At 53.1% G+C, this 20,000-nt stretch overlaps 1 protein-coding gene across 1 annotated transcript in view; it reads left to right on the top strand.

Moving 5' to 3' along the window:
* Positions 1-20,000, top strand: part of LOC149974628 (paired box protein Pax-5-like) — an 83,003-nt gene that overhangs the window by 38,789 nt on the left and 24,214 nt on the right. Inside the window, exon 2 of the mRNA XM_090211788.1 lies at positions 16,836-16,936. Coding sequence (XP_090067914.1) covers positions 16,836-16,936 — 101 coding nt within the window. The remainder of the gene's footprint in view (positions 1-16,835; positions 16,937-20,000) is intronic.

Raw genomic sequence — 20,000 nt, forward strand, 5'->3', positions numbered from 1 at the left:
ACAGGGTGGCTTAGAGTTGTTAAGGGTGTTAGGGACAGGATGGCTTGGGGTTGCTAGGGTGTTGTGGACAGGATAGCTTGGGGTTGCTAGGGTGTTGTGGACAGGGTGGCTTGGAGTTGCTAAGGGTGTTGGAGACAGGATGGCTTGGGGTTGCTAAGGGTGTTGGGGACAGGATGGCTTGGGGTTGCTAGAGTGTTGTGGACACGATAGCTTGGAGTTGCTAAGGGTGCTGGGGACAGGATGGCTTGGGGTTGCTAGGGGTGTTGGGGACGGGATGGCTTGGGGTTGCTAGGGTGTTGTGGACAGGGTGGCTTCGAGTTGTTAAGGGTGTTAGGGACAGGATGGCTTGGGGTTGCTAGGGTGTTGTGGACAGGATAGCTTGGGGTTGCTAGGGTGTTGTGGACAGGGTGGCTTGGGGTTGCTAGGGGGGTTGTGGACAGGATGGCTTGGGGTTGCTAGGGGGGTTTTGGACAGGATGGCTTGGGGTTGCTAGGGGGGTTGTGGACAGGATGGCTTGGGGTTGCTAGGGGTGTTTTGGACAGGATGGCTTGGGGTTGCTAGGGGGGTTGTGGACAGGATGGCTTGGGGTTGCTAGGGGTGTTGTGGACAGGGTGGCTTGGGGTTGCTAGGAGTGATGTGGACGAGGATGGCTTGGGGTTGCTAGGGTGTTGTGGACAGGATAGCTTGGGGTTGCTAGGGTGTTGTGGACAGGGTGGCTTGGAGTTGCTATAGGTGTTGGGGACAGGATGGCTTGGGGTTGCTATGGTGTTGTGGACAGGGTGGCTTCGAGTTGTTAAGGGTGTTAGGGACAGGATGGCTTGGGGTTGCTAGGGTGTTGTGGACAGGATAGCTTGGGGTTGCTAGGGTGTTGTGGACAGGGTGGCTTGGAGTTGCTAAGGGTGTTGGGGACAGGATGGCTTGGGGTTGCTAGAGTGTTGTGGACAGGATAGCTTGGAGTTGCTAAGGGTGCTGGGGACAGGATGGCTTGGGGTTGCTAGGGGTGTTGGGGACGGGATGGCTTGGGGTTGCTAGGGTGTTGTGGACAGGATGGCTTGGGGTTGCTAGGGGGGTTTTGGACAGGATGGCTTGGGGTTGCTAGGGGGGTTGTGGACAGGGTGGCTTGGGGTTGCTAGGGGTGTTGTGGACAGGGTGGCTTGGGGTTGCTAGGAGTGATGTGGACGAGGATGGCTTGGGGTTGCTAGGGTGTTGTGGACAGGATAGCTTGGGGTTGCTAGGGTGTTGTGGACAGGGTGGCTTGGAGTTGCTATAGGTGTTGGGGACAGGATGGCTTGGGGTTGCTATGGTGTTGTGGACAGAATAGCTTGGGGTTGCTAGGGTGTTGTGGCCAGGGTGGCTTGGAGTTGCTAAGGGTGTTGGGGACAGGATGGCTTGGGGTTGCTAGGGTGTTGTGGACAGGATAGCTTGGGGTTGCTAGGCGTGTGGACAGGGTGGCTTGGAGTTGCTAAGGGTGTTGGGGACAGGATGGCTTGTGGTTGCTAGGGGGGTTGTGGACAGGATGGCTTGGGGTTGCTAGGGGTGTTTTGGACAGGGTGGCTTGGGGTTGCTAGGGGGGTTGTGGACAGGATGGCTTGGGGTTGCTATGGTGTTGTGGACAGGGTGGCTTAGAGTTGTTAAGGGTGTTAGGGACAGGATGGCTTGGGGTTGCTAGGGTGTTGTGGACAGGATAGCTTGGGGTTGCTAGGGTGTTGTGGACAGGGTGGCTTGGAGTTGCTAAGGGTGTTGGAGACAGGATGGCTTGGGGTTGCTAAGGGTGTTGGGGACAGGATGGCTTGGGGTTGCTAGAGTGTTGTGGACACGATAGCTTGGAGTTGCTAAGGGTGCTGGGGACAGGATGGCTTGGGGTTGCTAGGGGTGTTGGGGACGGGATGTCTTGGGGTTGCTAGGGTGTTGTGGACAGGGTGGCTTCGAGTTGTTAAGGGTGTTAGGGACAGGATGGCTTGGGGTTGCTAGGAGGTTGTGGACAGGATAGCTTGGGGTTGCTAGGGTGTTGTGGACAGGGTGGCTTGGGGTTGCTAGGGGGGTTGTGGACAGGATGGCTTGGGGTTGCTAGGGGGGTTTTGGACAGGATGGCTTGGGGTTGCTAGGGGGGTTGTGGACAGGATGGCTTGGGGTTGCTAGGGGTGTTTTGGACAGGATGGCTTGGGGTTGCTAGGGGTGTTTTGGACAGGATGGCTTGGGGTTGCTAGGGGGGTTGTGGACAGGATGGCTTGGGGTTGCTAGGGGTGTTGTGGACAGGGTGGCTTGGGGTTGCTAGGAGTGATGTGGACGAGGATGGCTTGGGGTTGCTAGGGTGTTGTGGACAGGATAGCTTGGGGTTGCTAGGGTGTTGTGGACAGGGTGGCTTGGAGTTGCTATAGGTGTTGGGGACAGGATGGCTTGGGGTTGCTATGGTGTTGTGGACAGGGTGGCTTCGAGTTGTTAAGGGTGTTAGGGACAGGATGGCTTGGGGTTGCTAGGGTGTTGTGGACAGGATAGCTTGGGGTTGCTAGGGTGTTGTGGACAGGGTGGCTTGGAGTTGCTAAGGGTGTTGGGGACAGGATGGCTTGGGGTTGCTAGAGTGTTGTGGACAGGATAGCTTGGAGTTGCTAAGGGTGCTGGGGACAGGATGGCTTGGGGTTGCTAGGGGTGTTGGGGACGGGATGGCTTGGGGTTGCTAGGGTGTTGTGGACAGGATGGCTTGGGGTTGCTAGGGGGGTTTTGGACAGGATGGCTTGGGGTTGCTAGGGGGGTTGTGGACAGGGTGGCTTGGGGTTGCTAGGGGTGTTGTGGACAGGGTGGCTTGGGGTTGCTAGGAGTGATGTGGACGAGGATGGCTTGGGGTTGCTAGGGTGTTGTGGACAGGATAGCTTGGGGTTGCTAGGGTGTTGTGGACAGGGTGGCTTGGAGTTGCTATAGGTGTTGGGGACAGGATGGCTTGGGGTTGCTATGGTGTTGTGGACAGAATAGCTTGGGGTTGCTAGGGTGTTGTGGCCAGGGTGGCTTGGAGTTGCTAAGGGTGTTGGGGACAGGATGGCTTGGGGTTGCTAGGGTGTTGTGGACAGGATAGCTTGGGGTTGCTAGGCGTGTGGACAGGGTGGCTTGGAGTTGCTAAGGGTGTTGGGGACAGGATGGCTTGTGGTTGCTAGGGGGGTTGTGGACAGGATGGCTTGGGGTTGCTAGGGGTGTTTTGGACAGGGTGGCTTGGGGTTGCTAGGGGGGTTGTGGACAGGATGGCTTGGGGTTGCTATGGTGTTGTGGACAGGGTGGCTTAGAGTTGTTAAGGGTGTTAGGGACAGGATGGCTTGGGGTTGCTAGGGTGTTGTGGACAGGATAGCTTGGGGTTGCTAGGGTGTTGTGGACAGGGTGGCTTGGAGTTGCTAAGGGTGTTGGAGACAGGATGGCTTGGGGTTGCTAAGGGTGTTGGGGACAGGATGGCTTGGGGTTGCTAGAGTGTTGTGGACACGATAGCTTGGAGTTGCTAAGGGTGCTGGGGACAGGATGGCTTGGGGTTGCTAGGGGTGTTGGGGACGGGATGTCTTGGGGTTGCTAGGGTGTTGTGGACAGGGTGGCTTCGAGTTGTTAAGGGTGTTAGGGACAGGATGGCTTGGGGTTGCTAGGAGTTTGTGGACAGGATAGCTTGGGGTTGCTAGGGTGTTGTGGACAGGGTGGCTTGGGGTTGCTAGGGGGGTTGTGGACAGGATGGCTTGGGGTTGCTAGGGGGGTTTTGGACAGGATGGCTTGGGGTTGCTAGGGGGGTTGTGGACAGGATGGCTTGGGGTTGCTAGGGGTGTTTTGGACAGGATGGCTTGGGGTTGCTAGGGGGGTTGTGGACAGGATGGCTTGGGGTTGCTAGGGGTGTTGTGGACAGGGTGGCTTGGGGTTGCTAGGAGTGATGTGGACGAGGATGGCTTGGGGTTGCTAGGGTGTTGTGGACAGGATAGCTTGGGGTTGCTAGGGTGTTGTGGACAGGGTGGCTTGGAGTTGCTATAGGTGTTGGGGACAGGATGGCTTGGGGTTGCTATGGTGTTGTGGACAGGGTGGCTTCGAGTTGTTAAGGGTGTTAGGGACAGGATGGCTTGGGGTTGCTAGGGTGTTGTGGACAGGATAGCTTGGGGTTGCTAGGGTGTTGTGGACAGGGTGGCTTGGAGTTGCTAAGGGTGTTGGGGACAGGATGGCTTGGGGTTGCTAAGGGTGTTGGGGACAGGATGGCTTGGGGTTGCTAGAGTGTTGTGGACAGGATAGCTTGGAGTTGCTAAGGGTGCTGGGGACAGGATGGCTTGGGGTTGCTAGGGGGGTTTTGGACAGGATGGCTTGGGGTTGCTAGGGGGGTTGTGGACAGGGTGGCTTGGGGTTGCTAGGGGTGTTGTGGACAGGGTGGCTTGGGGTTGCTAGGAGTGATGTGGACGAGGATGGCTTGGGGTTGCTAGGGTGTTGTGGACAGGATAGCTTGGGGTTGCTAGGGTGTTGTGGACAGGGTGGCTTGGAGTTGCTATAGGTGTTGGGGACAGGATGGCTTGGGGTTGCTATGGTGTTGTGGACAGAATAGCTTGGGGTTGCTAGGGTGTTGTGGCCAGGGTGGCTTGGAGTTGCTAAGGGTGTTGGGGACAGGATGGCTTGGGGTTGCTAGGGTGTTGTGGACAGGATAGCTTGGGGTTGCTAGGCGTGTGGACAGGGTGGCTTGGAGTTGCTAAGGGTGTTGGGGACAGGATGGCTTGTGGTTGCTAGGGGGGTTGTGGACAGGATGGCTTGGGGTTGCTAGGGGTGTTTTGGACAGGGTGGCTTGGGGTTGCTAGGGGGGTTGTGGACAGGATGGCTTGGGGTTGCTATGGTGTTGTGGACAGGGTGGCTTAGAGTTGTTAAGGGTGTTAGGGACAGGATGGCTTGGGGTTGCTAGGGTGTTGTGGACAGGATAGCTTGGGGTTGCTAGGGTGTTGTGGACAGGGTGGCTTGGAGTTGCTAAGGGTGTTGGAGACAGGATGGCTTGGGGTTGCTAAGGGTGTTGGGGACAGGATGGCTTGGGGTTGCTAGAGTGTTGTGGACACGATAGCTTGGAGTTGCTAAGGGTGCTGGGGACAGGATGGCTTGGGGTTGCTAGGGGTGTTGGGGACGGGATGTCTTGGGGTTGCTAGGGTGTTGTGGACAGGGTGGCTTCGAGTTGTTAAGGGTGTTAGGGACAGGATGGCTTGGGGTTGCTAGGGTGTTGTGGACAGGATAGCTTGGGGTTGCTAGGGTGTTGTGGACAGGGTGGCTTGGGGTTGCTAGGGGGGTTGTGGACAGGATGGCTTGGGGTTGCTAGGGGGGTTTTGGACAGGATGGCTTGGGGTTGCTAGGGGGGTTGTGGACAGGATGGCTTGGGGTTGCTAGGGGTGTTTTGGACAGGATGGCTTGGGGTTGCTAGGGGGGTTGTGGACAGGATGGCTTGGGGTTGCTAGGGGTGTTGTGGACAGGGTGGCTTGGGGTTGCTAGGAGTGATGTGGACGAGGATGGCTTGGGGTTGCTAGGGTGTTGTGGACAGGATAGCTTGGGGTTGCTAGGGTGTTGTGGACAGGGTGGCTTGGAGTTGCTATAGGTGTTGGGGACAGGATGGCTTGGGGTTGCTATGGTGTTGTGGACAGGGTGGCTTCGAGTTGTTAAGGGTGTTAGGGACAGGATGGCTTGGGGTTGCTAGGGTGTTGTGGACAGGATAGCTTGGGGTTGCTAGGGTGTTGTGGACAGGGTGGCTTGGAGTTGCTAAGGGTGTTGGGGACAGGATGGCTTGGGGTTGCTAAGGGTGTTGGGGACAGGATGGCTTGGGGTTGCTAGAGTGTTGTGGACAGGATAGCTTGGAGTTGCTAAGGGTGCTGGGGACAGGATGGCTTGGGGTTGCTAGGGGTGTTGGGGACGGGATGGCTTGGGGTTGCTAGGGTGTTGTGGACAGGATGGCTTGGGGTTGCTAGGGGGGTTTTGGACAGGATGGCTTGGGGTTGCTAGGGGGGTTGTGGACAGGGTGGCTTGGGGTTGCTAGGGGTGTTGTGGACAGGGTGGCTTGGGGTTGCTAGGAGTGATGTGGACGAGGATGGCTTGGGGTTGCTAGGGTGTTGTGGACAGGATAGCTTGGGGTTGCTAGGGTGTTGTGGACAGGGTGGCTTGGAGTTGCTATAGGTGTTGGGGACAGGATGGCTTGGGGTTGCTATGGTGTTGTGGACAGAATAGCTTGGGGTTGCTAGGGTGTTGTGGCCAGGGTGGCTTGGAGTTGCTAAGGGTGTTGGGGACAGGATGGCTTGGGGTTGCTAGGGTGTTGTGGACAGGATAGCTTGGGGTTGCTAGGCGTGTGGACAGGGTGGCTTGGAGTTGCTAAGGGTGTTGGGGACAGGATGGCTTGTGGTTGCTAGGGGGGTTGTGGACAGGATGGCTTGGGGTTGCTAGGGGTGTTTTGGACAGGGTGGCTTGGGGTTGCTAGGGGGGTTGTGGACAGGATGGCTTGGGGTTGCTATGGTGTTGTGGACAGGGTGGCTTAGAGTTGTTAAGGGTGTTAGGGACAGGATGGCTTGGGGTTGCTAGGGTGTTGTGGACAGGATAGCTTGGGGTTGCTAGGGTGTTGTGGACAGGGTGGCTTGGAGTTGCTAAGGGTGTTGGAGACAGGATGGCTTGGGGTTGCTAAGGGTGTTGGGGACAGGATGGCTTGGGGTTGCTAGAGTGTTGTGGACACGATAGCTTGGAGTTGCTAAGGGTGCTGGGGACAGGATGGCTTGGGGTTGCTAGGGGTGTTGGGGACGGGATGGCTTGGGGTTGCTAGGGTGTTGTGGACAGGGTGGCTTCGAGTTGTTAAGGGTGTTAGGGACAGGATGGCTTGGGGTTGCTAGGGTGTTGTGGACAGGATAGCTTGGGGTTGCTAGGGTGTTGTGGACAGGGTGGCTTGGGGTTGCTAGGGGGGTTGTGGACAGGATGGCTTGGGGTTGCTAGGGGGGTTTTGGACAGGATGGCTTGGGGTTGCTAGGGGGGTTGTGGACAGGGTGGCTTGGGGTTGCTAGGGGTGTTGTGGACAGGGTGGCTTGGGGTTGCTAGGAGTGATGTGGACGAGGATGGCTTGGGGTTGCTAGGGTGTTGTGGACAGGATAGCTTGTGGTTGCTAGGGTGTTGTGGACAGGGTGGCTTGGAGTTGCTATAGGTGTTGGGGACAGGATGGCTTGGGGTTGCTATGGTGTTGTGGACAGGATAGCTTGGGGTTGCTAGGTTGTTGTGGCCAGGGTGGCTTGGAGTTGCTAAGGGTGTTGGGGACAGGATGGCTTGGGGTTGCTAGGGTGTTGTGGACAGGATAGCTTGGGGTTGCTAGGCGTGTGGACAGGGTGGCTTGGAGTTGCTAAGGGTGTTGGGGACAGGATGGCTTGTGGTTGCTAGGGGGGTTGTGGACAGGATGGCTTGGGGTTGCTAGGGGTGTTTTGGACAGGATGGCTTGGGGTTGCTAGGGGGGTTGTGGACAGGATGGCTTGGGGTTGCTAGGGGTGTTGTGGACAGGATGGCTTGGGGTTGCTAGGGTGTTTTGGACAGGATGGCTTGGGGTTGCTAGGGGGTTTGTGGACAGGATGGCTTGGGGTTGCTAGGGGTGTTTTGGACAGGATGGCTTGGGGTTGCTAGGGGGGTTGTGGACAGGATGGCTTGGGGTTGCTAGGGGTGTTGTGGACAGGGTGGCTTGGGGTTGCTAGGAGTGATGTGGACGAGGATGGCTTGGGGTTGCTAGGGTGTTGTGGACAGGATAGCTTGGGGTTGCTAGGGTGTTGTGGACAGGGTGGCTTGGAGTTGCTATAGGTGTTGGGGACAGGATGGCTTGGGGTTGCTATGGTGTTGTGGACAGGGTGGCTTCGAGTTGTTAAGGGTGTTAGGGACAGGATGGCTTGGGGTTGCTAGGGTGTTGTGGAAAGGATAGCTTGGGGTTGCTAGGGTGTTGTGGACAGGGTGGCTTGGAGTTGCTAAGGGTGTTGGGGACAGGATGGCTTGGGGTTGCTAAGGGTGTTGGGGACAGGATGGCTTGGGGTTGCTAGAGTGTTGTGGACAGGATAGCTTGGAGTTGCTAAGGGTGCTGGGGACAGGATGGCTTGGGGTTGCTAGGGGTGTTGGGGACGGGATGGCTTGGGGTTGCTAGGGTGTTGTGGACAGGATGGCTTGGGGTTGCTAGGGGGGTTTTGGACAGGATGGCTTGGGGTTGCTAGGGGGGTTGTGGACAGGGTGGCTTGGGGTTGCTAGGGGTGTTGTGGACAGGGTGGCTTGGGGTTGCTAGGAGTGATGTGGACGAGGATGGCTTGGGTTTGCTAGGGTGTTGTGGACAGGATAGCTTGGGGTTGCTAGGGTGTTGTGGACAGGGTGGCTTGGAGTTGCTATAGGTGTTGGGGACAGGATGGCTTGGGGTTGCTATGGTGTTGTGGACAGAATAGCTTGGGGTTGCTAGGGTGTTGTGGCCAGGGTGGCTTGGAGTTGCTAAGGGTGTTGGGGACAGGATGGCTTGGGGTTGCTAGGGTGTTGTGGACAGGATAGCTTGGGGTTGCTAGGCGTGTGGACAGGGTGGCTTGGAGTTGCTAAGGGTGTTGGGGACAGGATGGCTTGTGGTTGCTAGGGGGGTTGTGGACAGGATGGCTTGGGGTTGCTAGGGGTGTTTTGGACAGGATGGCTTGGGGTTGCTAGGGGGGTTGTGGACAGGGTGGCTTCGAGTTGTTAAGGGTGTTAGGGACAGGATGGCTTGGGGTTGCTAGGGTGTTGTGGACAGGATAGCTTGGGGTTGCTAGGGTGTTGTGGACAGGGTGGCTTGGAGTTGCTAAGGGTGTTGGGGACAGGATGGCTTGGGGTTGCTAAGGGTGTTAGGGACAGGATGGCTTGGGGTTGCTAGAGTGTTGTGGACAGGATAGCTTGGAGTTGCTAAGGGTGCTGGGGACAGGATGGCTTGGGGTTGCTAGTGGTGTTGTGGACGGGATGGCTTGGGGTTGCTAGGGGTGATGTGGACGAGGATAGCTTGGGGTTGCTAGGGGTGTTGTGGACGGGATGGCTTGGGGTTGCTAGGGGTGTTGTGGACAGGATAGCTTGGGGGTTGCTAGAGTGTTGTGGACAGGATAGCTTGGGGTTGCTAGGGTGTTGTGAACAGGGTGGCTTGGAGTTGCTAAGGGTGTTGGGGACAGGATGGCTTGGGGTTGCTATGGTGTTATGGACAGGGTGGCTTTGAGTTGCTAAGGGTGTTGGGGACAGGATAGCTTGGGGTTGCTAGGGTGTTGTGGACAGGATAGCTTGGGGTTGCTAGGGTGTTGTGGACAGGGTGGCTTGGAGTTGCTAAGGGTGTTGGGGACAGGATGGCTTGGGGTTGCTAAGGGTGTTGGGGACAGGATGGCTTGGGGTTGCTAGGGTTTTGTGGACAGGATAGCTTGGAGTTGCTAAGGGTGTTGGGGACATGATAGCTTGGGGGTTGCTAGGAAGTTGTGGACAGGATAGCTTGGGGTTGCTAGGTTGTGGGCAGGGTGGCTTGGAGTTGCTAAGGGTGTTGGGGACAGGATGGCTTGGGGTTGCTAGGGGTGTTGGGGACGGGATAGCTTGGGGTTGCTGTGGGTGTTGTGGACAGGATGGCTTGGGGTTGCTAGGGGTGTTGTGGACGGGATGGCTTGGGGTTGCTAGGGGGGTTGTGGACAGGATGGCTTGGGGTTGCTAGGGGGGTTGTGGACAGGATGGCTTGGGGTTGCTAGGGTGTTGTGGACAGGGTGGCTTGGGGTTGCTAAGGGTGTTGGGGACAGGATGGCTTGGGGTTGCTAGAGGTGTTGGGGACGGGATAGCTTATGGTTGCTAGGGAGTTGTGGACAGGATGGCTTGGGGTTGCTAGGGAGTTGTGGACAGGATGGCTTGGGGTTGCTAGGGTTTTGTGGACAGGATAGCTTGGAGTTGCTAAGGGTGTTGGGGACAGGATGGCTTGGGGTTGCTAAGGGTGTTGGGGACAGGATGGCTTGGGGTTGCTAGGGTTTTGTGGACAGGATAGCTTGGAGTTGCTAAGGGTGTTGGGGACATGATAGCTTGGGGGTTGCTAGGGAGTTGTGGACAGGATAGCTTGGGGTTGCTAGGTTGTGGGCAGGGTGGCTTGGAGTTGCTGTGGGTGTTGTGGACAGGATGGCTTGGGGTTGCTAGGGGTGTTGTGGACGGGATGGCTTGGGGTTGCTAGGGGGGTTGTGGACAGGATGGCTTGGGGTTGCTAGGGTGTTGTGGACAGGGTGGCTTGGGGTTGCTAAGGGTGTTGGGGACAGGATGGCTTGGGGTTGCTAGAGGTGTTGGGGACGGGTTAGCTTGGGGTTGCTAGGGTGTTGTGTACAGGATGGCTTGGGGTTGCTAGGGTGTTGTGTACGGGATGGCTTAGGGTTGCTAGGGTGTTTTGGACAGGGTGGCTTGGAGTTGCTAAGGGTGTTGGGGACAGGATGGCTTGGGGTTGCTAAGGGTGTTGGGGACAGGATGGCTTGGGGTTGCTAGAGTGTTGTGGACAGGATAGCTTGGAGTTGCTAAGGGTGCTGGGGACAGGATGGCTTGGGGTTGCTGGGGGTGTTGGGGACGGGATGGCTTGGGGTTGCTAGAGGTGATGTGGACAAGGATAGCTTGGGGTTGCTAGGGGTGTTGTGGACGGGATGGCTTGGTGTTGCTAGGGGTGTTGTGGACAGGATAGCTTGGGGGTTGCTAGAGTGTTGTGGACAGGATAGCTTGGGGTTGCTAGGGTGTTGTGGACAGGGTGGCTTGGAGTTGCTAAGGGTGTTGGGGACAGGATGGCTTGGGGTTGCTATGGTGTTATGGACAGGGTGGCTTTGAGTTGCTAAGGGTGTTGGGGACAGGATAGCTTGGGGTTGCTAGGGTGTTGTGGACAGGATAGCTTGGGGTTGCTAGGGTGTTGTGGACAGGGTGGTTTGGAGTTGCTAAGGGTGTTGGGGACAGGATGGCTTGGGGTTGCTAGGGGTGTTGGGGACGGGATAGCTTGGGGTTGCTGTGGGTGTTGTGGACAGGATGGCTTGGGGTTGCTAGGGGTGTTGTGGACGGGATGGCTTGGGGTTGCTAGGGGGGTTGTGGACAGGATGGCTTGGGGTTGCTAGGGTGTTGTGGACAGGGTGGCTTGGGGTTGCTAAGGGTGTTGGGGACAGGATGGCTTGGGGTTGCTAGAGGTGTTGGGGACGGGATAGCTTATGGTTGCTAGGGAGTTGTGGACAGGATGGCTTGGGGTTGCTAGGGAGTTGTGGACAGGATGGCTTGGGGTTGCTAGGGTTTTGTGGACAGGATAGCTTGGAGTTGCTAAGGGTGTTGGGGACAGGATGGCTTGGGGTTGCTAAGGGTGTTGGGGACAGGATGGCTCGGGGTTGCTAGGGTTTTGTGGACAGGATAGCTTGGAGTTGCTAAGGGTGTTGGGGACATGATAGCTTGGGGGTTGCTAGGTAGTTGTGGACAGGATAGCTTGGGGTTGCTAGGTTGTGGGCAGGGTGGCTTGGAGTTGCTGTGGGTGTTGTGGACAGGATGGCTTGGGGTTGCTAGGGGTGTTGTGGACGGGATGGCTTGGGGTTGCTAGGGGGGTTGTGGACAGGATGGCTTGGGGTTGCTAGGTTGTGGGCAGGGTGGCTTGGAGTTGCTGTGGGTGTTGTGGACAGGATGGCTTGGGGTTGCTAGGGGTGTTGTGGACGGGATGGCTTGGGGTTGCTAGGGGGGTTGTGGACAGGATGGCTTGGGGTTGCTAGGGTGTTGTGGACAGGGTGGCTTGGGGTTGCTAAGGGTGTTGGGGACAGGATGGCTTGGGGTTGCTAGAGGTGTTGGGGACGGGTTAGCTTGGGGTTGCTAGGGTGTTGTGTACAGGATGGCTTGGGGTTGCTAGGGTGTTGTGTACGGGATGGCTTAGGGTTGCTAGGGTGTTTTGGACAGGGTGGCTTGGAGTTGCTAAGGGTGTTGGGGACAGGATGGCTTGGGGTTGCTAAGGGTGTTGGGGACAGGATGGCTTGGGGTTGCTAGAGTGTTGTGGACAGGATAGCTTGGAGTTGCTAAGGGTGCTGGGGACAGGATGGCTTGGGGTTGCTGGGGGTGTTGGGGACGGGATGGCTTGGGGTTGCTAGAGGTGATGTGGACAAGGATAGCTTGGGGTTGCTAGGGGTGTTGTGGACGGGATGGCTTGGTGTTGCTAGGGGTGTTGTGGACAGGATAGCTTGGGGGTTGCTAGAGTGTTGTGGACAGGATAGCTTGGGGTTGCTAGGGTGTTGTGGACAGGGTGGCTTGGAGTTGCTAAGGGTGTTGGGGACAGGATGGCTTGGGGTTGCTATGGTGTTATGGACAGGGTGGCTTTGAGTTGCTAAGGGTGTTGGGGACAGGATAGCTTGGGGTTGCTAGGGTGTTGTGGACAGGATAGCTTGGGGTTGCTAGGGTGTTGTGGACAGGGTGGTTTGGAGTTGCTAAGGGTGTTGGGGACAGGATGGCTTGGGGTTGCTAGGGGTGTTGGGGACGGGATAGCTTGGGGTTGCTGTGGGTGTTGTGGACAGGATGGCTTGGGGTTGCTAGGGGTGTTGTGGACGGGATGGCTTGGGGTTGCTAGGGGGGTTGTGGACAGGATGGCTTGGGGTTGCTAGGGTGTTGTGGACAGGGTGGCTTGGGGTTGCTAAGGGTGTTGGGGACAGGATGGCTTGGGGTTGCTAGAGGTGTTGGGGACGGGATAGCTTATGGTTGCTAGGGAGTTGTGGACAGGATGGCTTGGGGTTGCTAGGGAGTTGTGGACAGGATGGCTTGGGGTTGCTAGGGTTTTGTGGACAGGATAGCTTGGAGTTGCTAAGGGTGTTGGGGACAGGATGGCTTGGGGTTGCTAAGGGTGTTGGGGACAGGATGGCTCGGGGTTGCTAGGGTTTTGTGGACAGGATAGCTTGGAGTTGCTAAGGGTGTTGGGGACATGATAGCTTGGGGGTTGCTAGGTAGTTGTGGACAGGATAGCTTGGGGTTGCTAGGTTGTGGGCAGGGTGGCTTGGAGTTGCTGTGGGTGTTGTGGACAGGATGGCTTGGGGTTGCTAGGGGTGTTGTGGACGGGATGGCTTGGGGTTGCTAGGGGGGTTGTGGACAGGATGGCTTGGGGTTGCTAAGGGTGTTGGGGACAGGATGGCTTGGGGTTGCTAGAGGTGTTGGGGACGGGATAGCTTATGGTTGCTAGGGAGTTGTGGACAGGATGGCTTGGGGTTGCTAGGGAGTTGTGGACAGGATGGCTTGGGGTTGCTAGCGGTGTTGTGGACAGGATGGCTTGGGGTTGCTATGGGTGTTGTGGACAGGATGGCTTGGGGTTGCTATGGGTGTTGTGGACGGGATAGCTTGGGGTTGCTAGAGGTGTTGGGGACGGGTTAGCTTGGGGTTGCTAGGGTGTTGTGTACAGGATGGCTTGGCGTTGCTAGGGTGTTGTGTACGGGATGGCTTAGGGTTGCTAGGGTGTTTTGGACAGGGGTCGTGTGTTGCAGTGATCGCTAAACATTAACTGTTACAGTAACCCTAAACATTAACCCTCTACCTCTCTCTCTCTCTGTCTCTCTCTCTCTGTCAATTCAATTCAATTCAATTCAAGGGCTTTATTGGCATGGGAAACATGTGTTAACATTGCCAAAGCAAGTGAGGTAGACAACATACAAAGTGAAAATATAAAGTGAAAAACAACAAAAATTAACAGTAAACATTACACATACAGAGGTTTCAAAACAGTAAAGACATTACAAATGTAATATTATATATATATATATACAGTGTTTTAACAATGTACAAATGGTTAAAGGACACAAGATAAAATAAATCAACATAAATATGGGTTGTATTTACAATGGTGTGTGTTCTTCACTGGTTGCCCTTTTCTCGTGGCAACAGGTCACAAATCTTGCTGCTGTGATGGCACACTGTGGAATTTCACCCAGTAGATACGAGAGTTTATCAAATTTGGATTTGTTTTCGAATTCTTTGTGGATCTGTGTAATCTGAGGGAAATATGTCTCTCTAATATGGTCATACATTGGGCAGGAGGTTAGGAAGTGCAGCTCAGTTTCCACCTCATTTTGTGGGCAGTGAGCACATAGCCTGTCTTCTCTTGAGAGCCATGTCTGCCTACGGCAGCCTTTCTCAATAGCAAGGCTATGCTCACTGAGTCTGTACATAGTCAAAGCTTTCCTTAATTTTGGGTCAGTCACAGTGGTCAGGTATTCTGCCGCTGTGTACTCCCTGTTTAGGGCCAAATAGCATTCTAGTTTGCTCTGTTTTTTTGTTAATTCTTTCCAATGTGTCAAGTAATTATCTTTTTGTTTTCTCATGATTTGGTTGGGTCTAATTGTGCTGTTGTCCTGGGGCTCTGTAGGGTGTGTTTGTGTTTGTGAACAGAGCCCCAGGACCAGCTTGCTTAGGGGACTCTTCTCCAGGTTCATCTCTCTGTAGGTGATGGCTTTGTTATGGAAGGTTTGTGAATCACTTCCTTTTAGGTGTTTGTAGAATTTAACGGCTCTTTTCTGGATTGTGATAATTAGTGGGTATCGGCCTAATTCTGCTCTGCGTGCATTATTTGGTGTTCTACGTTGTACACGGAGGATATTTTTGCAGAATTCTGCGTGCAGAGTCTCAATTTGGTGTTTGTCCCATTTTGTGAAGTCTTGGTTGGTGAGCGGACCCCAGACCTCACAACCATAAAGGGCAATGGGCTCTTTCTCTCTCTCTCTGTCTCGGTCTCTCTCTCCCTCTCTCCCCTCTCTCTCTCTCTCTCTCTCTGTCTCTCTCTCTCTGTTTCTCTCTCTCTCTCTCTCTCTCTCTCTCTCTGTCTTTCTCTCATAGAGAGTCCAATCAGCGGTCCAATCTCCCTCTTTCTCTCTGTTTCTGGTCCTCTGTCCTGACTGACTGGGGTCAGTCTTTGAAAGTGTGTGTGTGTGTGTGTGTGTGTGCGTACGAGTAAAAGTACAGTGTGTGTGTGTGTGTGTGTGTGTGTGTGTGTGTGTGTGTGTGTCTTTGACAGGGCCATAGAGAAAGCAATAAGCCAGTAGAGATGGTGCTATCAGAGAGACATGATTGATCAATTGAATTCCATCAGGACTGGCGGCCGCAAGGGATTAAGTGGGTCGCCGTGGGTTACCCGGCTAAAGCATCATCGCCTTTATCTCAGCGCTGATTGGTCTGTCACCAGGGACCCAGATCATACGCTCACTGAGAGGAGGGTGAGAGAGAGAGAGAGACATTATTATCAAGACGTGTGCTTGTTATAGTGAGAATGAGGACTGTAAAGACCTACTGTATCTGTCAACAAGCTACAGAATACAGTGTGTGTGTGTGTGTGTGTGTGTGTGTGTGTGTGTGTGTGTGTGTGTGTGTGTGTGTGTGTGTGTGTGTGTGTATTTGAATGTGAATTGGAAAATGATGATTTATAGAGGACTGTTATCGTACACACTCTCTTTTCTTATGACTTATCTCTCTATCCTTACTCCTTTCAAACTCCCCTCTCCCTCCCCTCCCCTCCCCTCCCCTCCATCTTCCCCCCTCTCCCTCTCCTCCCCCATCTTCCCCCTCCTCCCTCTCCATCTCCCCCTCTCCATCTCCCCCTCTCCCACTCCTCTCTCTCCATCTCCCCCTCTCCCTCTCCATCTCCCCCTCTCCCACTCCTCCCTCTCCATCTCCCCCTCTCCCACTCCTCCCTCTCTATCTCCCCCTCTCCCTCTCCTCCATCTCCATCTCTCCCTCTCCCTCTTCTCCCTCTCCATCTCCCCCTCTCCCACTCCTCCCTCTCCATCTCCCCCTCTCCCTCTCCTCCCTCTACATCTCCCCCTCTCCCTCTCCTCCATCTCCATCTCTCCCTCTCCCTCTTCTCCCTCTCCTCCCCCTCTCCATCTCCTCCCTCTCTGTCTTCCCCCTCTCCCTCTCCATCTCCCCCCTCTCCCTCTCCTTCTCCTTCCCTCCATCTTCCCCCTCCTCCCTCTCCCTCTCCATCTCCCCCTCTCCCTCTCCATCTCCCCCCTCTCCCTCTCCTCCATCTCCCCCCTCTCCCTCTCCTCCTCCTTCTCTCCATCTCCCCCCTCTCCCTCTCCTCCTCCTTCCCTCCATCTTCCCCCTCCTCCCTCTCCCCCCCTCCATCTCCCCCTATCCATCTCCACCCTCTCCCTCTCCATCTCCCCCCTCTCTTCTCTCTCCCCCACAAATGAAAAAATATTTTGGGATGGCTGTCATCACAGACACACACACGCCTACACACACACACCTACACACACACGGCTGTGACCCCAGGACTAAAATAGGTTCTCAGCAACGTTTTAGAAACAGTGAATTGGCTCTATAACTCAGGGGTTTTCACCCCCTCCCCTTTCTTCTGCTGTTCTTTCGTTCTCTCCATCTAATCATTTGGGACGGACAGTCTTCAGAGTTCTGATAATTGTCTCGTTTAGAAGCTTGAACCGGCCAATCGCTACTGCTGACCACAGCTCACACATGGACACACACTAGACTAGTGAAAAACCACTCTCTCTCTCTCTCTCTCTCTCTCTCTCTCTCTCTCTCTCTCTCTCTCTCTGTCTGTGTCTCTCTGTGTGTCTCTCTGTGTGTCTCTCTCTCTGTGTCTCTCTCTCTGTCTCTCTCTCTGTCTCTGTCTCTGTCTCTCTCTCTCTCTCTCTCTCTCTGTGTCTCTCTCTCTGTCTGTGTCTCTGTCTCTCTCTCTCTGTCTCTCTATCTCTCGCTCTCTCTCTCTCTCTCTCTCTCTCTCTCTGTCTCTCTCTCTCTCTCTCTCTCTCTCTCTCTGTCTCTATTTTTCTCTCTCTGCCTCTCTCTCTGTCTCTCTCTCTCTCTCTCTGTCTCTCTTTCTAACCTCTCTCTCTCTCTCTCTCTCTCCACAGCCCTCCAGGAGTCTCCTCTAGCCAATGGCCATGGTCCAGGAGGGCGGGACTTCCTGAGGAAGCAGATGAGAGGGGACCTCTTCTCGCCTCAGCAGATTGAGGTATTGTCACGTACACCGGGGCAGATGCAGTGAAACGTGTTAGTTTACAAGGCCAGCCATAGTAGTACTGTGCCCCTGGAGCAAATTACGGTTCATTGCCTTGCTCAAGTGGCACATCGGAAAAATTGTTCACCGTGTTGTCTAGATGTGGTTCTGGGTTGTAGAGATAACCTACTCTGTGTTTCAGTGTGATAGATATGTGGTTCTGGGTTGTAGAGATAACCTACTCTGTGTTTCAGTATGATAGATATGTGGTTCTGGGTTGTAGAGATAACCTACTCTGTGTTTCAGTATGATAGATATGTGGTTCTGGGTTGTAGAGATAACCTACTCTGTGTTTCAGTGTGATAGATTTGTGATAGATGTGGTTCTGGGTTGTAGAGATAACCTACTCTGTGTTTCAGTGTGATAGATATGTGGTTCTGGGTTGTAGAGATAACCTACTCTGTTTTTCAGTATGATAGATATGTGGTTCTGGGTTGTAAAGATAACCTACTCTGTGTTTCAGTATGATAGATATGTGGTTCTGGGTTGTAGAGATAACCTACTCTGTGTTTCAGTGTGATAGATTTGTGATAGATGTGGTTCTGGGTTGTAGAGATAACCTACTCTGTGTTTCAGTGTGATAGATATGTGGTTCTGGGTTGTAGAGATAACCTACTCTGTTTTTCAGTATGATAGATATGTGGTTCTGGGTTGTAGAGATAACCTACTCTGTGTTTCAGTGTGATAGATTTGTGATAGATGTGGTTCTGGGTTGTAGAGATAACCTACTCTGTGTTTCAGTGTGATAGATTTGTGATAGATGTGGTTCTGGGTTGTAGAGATAACCTACTCTGTGTTTCAGTGTGATAGATTTGTGATAGATGTGGTTCTGGGTTGTAGAGATAACCTACTCTGTGTTTCAGTGTGATAGATTTGTGATAGATGTGTTTGTGGATTGTAGAGATAACCTACTCTGTGTTTCAGTATGATAGAGATGTGTTTGTGGGTTGTAGAGATAACCTACTCTGTGTTTCAGTATGATAGACATGTGGTTGAGGGTTGTAGAGATAACCTACTCTGTGTTTCAGTAGTATGATAGACATGTGATTTCAGTAGTACGATAGACATGTGATTTCAGTAGTATGATAGACATGGTTGTGGATTGTAGAGATAACCTACTCTGTGTTTCAGTATGATAGAAATGTGGTTGTGGATTGTAGAGATAACCTACTCTGTGTTTCAGTATGATAGAGATGTGGTTGTGGGTTGTAGAGATAACCTACTCTGTGTATCAGTATCATAGAGATGTGGTTGTGGGTTGTAGAGATAACCTACTCTGTGTTTCAGTATGATAGAGATGTGGTTGTGGGTTGTAGAGATAACCTACTCTGTGTATCAGTATCATAGAGATTTGGTTGTGGGTTGTAGAGATAACCTACTCTGTGTTTCAGTATGATAGAGATGTGGTTGTGGATTGTAGAGATAATCTACTCTGTGTTTCAGTATGATAGATATGTGGTTGTGGGTTGTAGAGATAACCTACTCTGTGTTTCAGTATGATAGAGATGTGGTTGTGGATTGTAGAGATAACCTACTCTGTGTTTCAGTAGTATGATAGAGATGTGGTTGTGGATTGTAGAGATAACCTATTCTGTGATTCAGTATGATAGAGATGTGGTTGTGGGTTGTAGAGATGACCTACTCTGTGTTTCAGTATGATAGAGATGTGGTTGTGGGTTGTAGAGATAACCTACACTGTGATTCAATATGGTAGAGATGTGGTTGTGGGTTGTAGAGATAACCTACTCTGTGTTTCAGTATGATAGAGATGTGGTTGTGGATTGTAGAGATAACCTACTCTGTGTTTCAGTATGATAGAGATGTTGTTGTGGATTGTAGAGATAACCTACTATTAGATTCAGTATGATAGATATGTGGTTGTGGGTTGTAGAGATAACCTACTCTGTGTTTCAGTATGATAGAGATGTGGTTGTGGATTGTAGAGATAACCTACTCTGTGTTTCAGTATGATAGAGATGTGGTTGTGGATTGTAGAGATAACCTACTCTGTGTTTCAGCAGTATGATAGAGATGTGGTTGTGGGTTGTAGAGATAACCTACTCTGTGTTTTCAGTAGTATGATAGACCTGTGATTTCAGTAGTATGATAGACATGTGATTTCAGTAGTATGGTAGACGTGGTTGTGGATTGTAGAGATAACCTACTCTGTGTTTCAGTAGTATGATAGAGATGTGGTTGTGGGTTGTAGAGATAACCTACTCTGTGTTTCAGTAGTATGATAGAGATGTGGTTGTGGGTTGTAGAGATAACCTACTCTAATAGGGAAACTAATGGTGTGTCGGCACGCTGTGTCCGTATTGACATTCCTTTAATCTGTCCCAGGAGAGGTTAACGACGGGGCGGGAGACTATTATCGACCTGTCCGTCAATCATTATTACCTCACTTCCTGCTGGGAAGAACACGACAAAGGGGGCTTGTCTACTGATGCATCATGGGATAGTGCTGGGATTAAAGGCCTGCGGGTTTGTTGATCTATTTGTTTTATCGACACTGAAATAACTGAAACCAAAACGGAAACTGTATAGAAAATATAATGGATCTATATTTGTAGTCTCTTCGCTCTGTCCAGCTAGATAACAGTCATCTATAGTCTCTAGAAAACAGTCATCTATAGTCTCTAGATAACAGTCATCTATAGTCTCTTCACTCTGTCCAGCTAGATAACAGTCATCTATAGTCTCTGATAACAGTCATCTATAATCTCTAGATAACAGTCATCTATAGTCTCTAGATAACAGTCATCTATAGTCTCTTATTATTAACCATACATAATGAGTGACTAAACTTATCCCTTACCTTGGAAATGTGAGGTAGAGAGAACGTCTAATTCTGCAGTGAGACGGTGAGAGCTTGTTGGATTATACACACACACACACACACACACACACACACACACACACACACACACACACACACACACACACACACACACACACACACACACACACACACACACACACACACACACACACAGAGCAGCAATCTTTAAGTCATACC

Source organism: Oncorhynchus mykiss, chromosome 19 (genome assembly GCF_057628025.1).
Source record: "Oncorhynchus mykiss isolate SJ-2025 chromosome 19, ASM5762802v1, whole genome shotgun sequence".
Lineage (NCBI taxonomy): Eukaryota > Metazoa > Chordata > Actinopteri > Salmoniformes > Salmonidae > Oncorhynchus > Oncorhynchus mykiss.